At 38.4% G+C, this 4,910-nt stretch overlaps 1 protein-coding gene across 1 annotated transcript in view; it reads left to right on the plus strand.

Moving 5' to 3' along the window:
- LOC109848411 (H/ACA ribonucleoprotein complex subunit 4-like) overlaps nucleotides 1–1,455 on the plus strand; it is a 2,101-nt gene extending 646 nt beyond the window's left edge. Inside the window, 1 exon segment of the mRNA XM_020417883.1 lies at nucleotides 1–1,455. This exon segment is cut by the window's left edge and continues 13 nt beyond it. Within this exon segment, the coding sequence (XP_020273472.1) occupies nucleotides 1–1,150 (1,150 nt within the window). The 3' untranslated portion in view covers nucleotides 1,151–1,455.

Consider the following 4,910-nt stretch of genomic DNA (forward strand, 5'->3'; position numbering starts at 1 on the left):
GAGGCAGCTGAGGATCCGGACGATATATGAAAGTAAGTTGCTTGAGTATGATGCTGATAAGCATTTGGTTGTGTTTTGGATTTCGTGCGAGGCGGGCACTTATGTGAGGACTTTGTGCGTGCATTTGGGCTTGATTTTGGGAGTTGGGGGTCATATGCAGGAGCTGAGGAGGGTGAGGTCTGGTATTTTGGGGGAGAAGGATAATATGGTGACGATGCACGATGTGTTGGATGCTCAATGGGTTTTTGATAACTTCCGCGACGAGAGTTATTTGAGGAGGGTTGTCATGCCTCTTGAGGTTTTGCTTACTAGCTATAAGAGATTGGTTGTGAAAGATTCAGCTGTGAATGCGATATGCTATGGTGCGAAGTTGATGATTCCAGGGTTATTGAGGTTTGAGAATGAGATCGAGAATGGAGAGGAGGTGGTTTTGATGACGACAAAGGGGGAAGCGATTGCTTTGGGGATTGCTGAGATGACGACTGCTGTGATGGCAACCTGCGATCATGGGGTGGTTGCGAGAATTAAGAGGGTAGTGATGGATAGGGATACGTATCCGAGGAAATGGGGGCTTGGGCCAAGGGCAGCCATGAAGAAGAAGATGATTGCTCAAGGGTTGCTTGATAAGCATGGGAAGCCGAATGAGAAAACCCCCGCCGAGTGGTTGAGGAATGTGGCGTTGCCCGCTGGAGGGGATGCTGAGATTGCCAAGATTGCGGCGGAGCCTGCAGCAGTGGTGAAGGAGGATGAAAAGGAGGAGAAGAAAAAGAAGAAGAAAGATAAGGAAGGGGATGGTGAGGGTGATGAAGGGCGAAAGCGTAAATTGGAGGAAGGTGGAGAAAGCCCTGTTGTTGTTAAGAAAGTTAAGGTGGATGAAGTTGCTGTAGAGGTGGTGAGTGAAGAGAAGAGTGAGAAGAAGAAAAAGAAGAAGAAGAAGGACAAGGAGAAAGAAGAAAATGGTGGTGCAGGGGAAAAGGTGAAGAGTGAAGCAGCATCTTCTGATGAGGAGAAATCCGAGAAGAAGAAGAAAAAGAAGAAGAGTAAAGATGTTGGGAATGATGATGCAGCTACTGCCGAAAATGAAGAGGCAGATAAAAGTGAAAAGAAGAAGGAGAAGAAGAAGAAAAAGCATCGGGATACTGAGGAATAGGTGAGTTGTCCTGATTTGCTGCAGGGATGAGTAATGCTACCCTGATTTAGTGTGATTCAATGGTATATCTTTGCAGAACTCTTTTTAAGGTTTAGCTTTGCATGATCAGTAGTTTAAGTAGCTAATACTTAAACGCTTGTGTTATGAGTAGCTATATTATGCATCTTTTTTCTTGGTGGTATTTCTGTATTTTTTGAAGTTATATTTTGGTAGAGGAAAATCAATGCAGTCTGGCTTGTAGTTTTTAGAACATCTGAATGATAATTTTGCTGTTCTATATCAGTTTTTAAGGATATCTTGATGGATTTTTCTGTTCTTTATCTGAATGATAAATTTTCTGTTCTTTATCATGTTGTGAGGATATCTTGATGGATTTGTTTCATATGCGTTGATACACTAAAACACTCCAATTTTTACTGCCATTTTCAATCTCTCTTTTTTCTGTTCCTAATATCCTGCACAGTTGGACAACGTAGCTTCATCCGAAAGACTGCGTACCTTTTTTTTTGCTGTGCAGATATTGGTAGCTCTTGAGTTATGCAGATATTGGTTTTATCAGATTTATTGTTTACCTATTTATTTTCAGTTATGCAGATATTGGTGTACTTAGTTTTAAGACCATTTAGTCCCTCATACTTATTGCTTACGTATTTCTTTTAATTTTTGCAGATATTGGTATGTTTATTAGTTTTTTGGTTAGTGCTGTTTCAATAGAATGATAGTGTACTTTTCAGTCATGATGATATTCGTACTTGTTATTTTTTAGGAGTAGTTTAATGAGAATGATTGTTTTCCTGTTTCTTTTTTAGTGAGAATGATTGTTTTCCTGTTTCTTTTTTAGTTATGCTGGTTATTGCTATGCTGTTTGGTTTTTAGTTAATATAAGAGGATTGGATTCTGGGAGGTACCTGGTTCGATATCAGGCATTACTTGGTTGAGGAAAACAACCACTGATATGAAAATCAACTTGATCGTTCATTTTCCCTCATGTGACATTTGTGTATGTGATATCAATTAGTCGAGCTTAACAAGCAAAAGAGGAAGCACCTTGTTTTCCCTCATTTGACGTATGTAATGTGGCATCAATAAGTTGAGCTTAAAAAGCAAAAGAGGAAGCACCTTGCTTTCGTTATCCGGTCTCTGGAATAAACCTCATCTATTTGAGATTCTCTAGCTTCATCTAGTTCTGTGGAAACATTGTCTGGCATTGAGTAAAGATTCCTAGAAGGGATAGATGTAGGTCATATATGACACTGATCCAATTTAAGGCTATAGAAATGGATAGAGACTTGGGTTCTAGGGTTAATTGGGATGCCATAAGCAGAAGGTATCTCAGGATTATGAGGTGCGTTATCTTTGGGAAATCAGTGTGCATGTTGAGTTCATGAACTAATGGCATGATGCTTACTTTTTTGCAGCTTGCTAGTAGCTGCTCATATAGTTTATTTATTTCTACATTTCTTGATTACACTTCCTTGTTTACCGCTGCAGGTTAACTACGAAGTCTTAACTTATACTGTACAAAAGTAGTACTAGAATGAGCAAGTGTAACTATAGATTGTTGTTCCTTTGTTTGCCTGGAGGCGTGGACTATGGGCTGGTCGCTGTACTCAATATATTGAATTCTGTCAAACATATTACAGGGAGTTCATAGTTACTACTTCTGTAGTGGAACTTCCCTCTAGGCTAATGGACCTTTGTGCTTAACTTAGGACTATGCGTGCACAGATGCTGGATTGACTGTAATGTTTTGTGGTAAATACACTAGTTCTTGTTTGGATATTGTGTCATGGGAGAATTCCAGCTTTAGAAGGTGAACTATCTACATGTATGCATGCGTGCGTGCATGCATGCATATAACATAAATAATCAGTTAGTATATACTTCCAAATACTTCCAGGGCACATAACATAAATAATCAGTTAGTATATACTTCCAAATACTTCCAGGGCACATTGAATGCAGATACACGCTCCTATACCATATGATAACTTATAAATGGTGGTATAGGGTACTTCCTTCCAGTAAAAAGTGACACTTTGTGCTTTTTCACGTGTATCTGCAGTCACAGACCTATGAACATTAAACAACTTCTATAAAGAATAAAATAAAATATAAGGTGGAGTTAGTCATGTTGCTTTTTGAAACTTTTTTCCCTCTATATATCATTTTACTAAAATTAGGTCCTTTGACACGTGAAAAGCAACAATGAGATACATTCATACGAGCGAGTTACATAAATTTAGACTGAATATACGTATGCAGTCTGTGTTCTTAGTGTGTGGATTTAGTTAACTGGCGTGTTTAACATTGTTTCTATGTAGCAATGTGACACTCCGTATACTATGCATAGCATATAAGATATCTGTGTAGATACATAATCAAGACATGTATGTCCAGATTCATATGCACGGAGTTTAGCTTGAATTAGCCACAGAGATTGGAGCGAGCATGAAGGGTGTAGTGCTGGGAATGAGGCGTGCAACTGTTTGGGGAATGTTTAGTCAATAGAGGTTGATGAGCTCACAAGATCTTATCTTAATGTGTAATATTGGTCTTGGACTCTAAGGAAGAGTTCGAGTGTATTTCACAGAAAGGTAGTGGGTAAAAGCAAACACTGATGCCAATAGTATAATGTTATGTTGATACTTTTTCGTGGTACTCTGAAGGAAATGGATGAACAGGATGGGAATATGCTGATAGAAATTGATTTAATGGAAACTTTTTATGATCGAGTGCATGTTGCGTGTAGGAGAAAGATATGCCTTGCACGCTGGGCAGCTGATGCAATTGCATCCAAATAGATACTTGACATGAGAAATGAGGGCATCATAACAATTAGGATGTCGTCGTCGTCTTTTTTTCTGAAACTATGTTTCTAGGTGAACAATATTTGTTCGGGGCATAGCAGACTTCCAGAGGAAAGGAAGAGAAATTCAGGAAATGTTTTATATAGGATTCTAGGACATATTCACAGTTGTAAAGAACAGATGTTACTCAATGAAGGTGTCTTTCTCGGGCATTTTTTTGTACATCTGTTATTTGAAAGAGGGATATGCCTGATGTTTGTTCTGTTTGTATGTCTCTACTGACTTGCTGTATGCATTCGTTTATCTTACTCCTCAGGTAATGAAATTGCTTGCTTACATCCGTCTACAAACTGATTATCAGTTAGGCGTTGAATATGCTGTAATGTTATTTTCATTTATAGGCTTTTGCTTGTGAATATATGTTAAATGCCATCCAGGGCTTCTCGGCATCGCGCTGGTCTCCTGGATTAGAAATGAATATTTTGTGATATGGTTTTGTATCTGCAAGAGTTTGTTCAAAATTGGCATTGAAGTCGCAAATGTGCTTTGAATTTGACGCCGAGGACCAATTGAACTCAGATCTGGAGCTTATACTTATTATGAACTTTGGGAGACTGAGTTAGTAGATTGTAGTGATTTGGAAATGAAATCTGAAGCTGATCAGGTTCCTCTTAAGTTGTTGGCTCATTAAGGTTCTATGGCTCTACGACAATATAGTTACCAGTTGACCTTGAAAATACCAAACTATTAAGGAAATAATATTTGCAAAGATAATTATTGAAGAAAATTATGAACAACAACAAAAAAATTACTACACAAGATTAAAACAAGATGGAGTGCTGCTAACTGAGTCTGTTTTCTCACTGTAGCATTTGCAAGAGTATCCTTAATTATTTTATCTGCAACATGTTTATTCAAGAAGCAGGCTATGAAACAATTGGCAGAAGGGC

Source organism: Asparagus officinalis, chromosome 7, assembly GCF_001876935.1.
Source record: "Asparagus officinalis chromosome 7, Aspof.V1, whole genome shotgun sequence".
In the NCBI taxonomy this organism is placed as follows: domain Eukaryota; kingdom Viridiplantae; phylum Streptophyta; class Magnoliopsida; order Asparagales; family Asparagaceae; genus Asparagus; species Asparagus officinalis.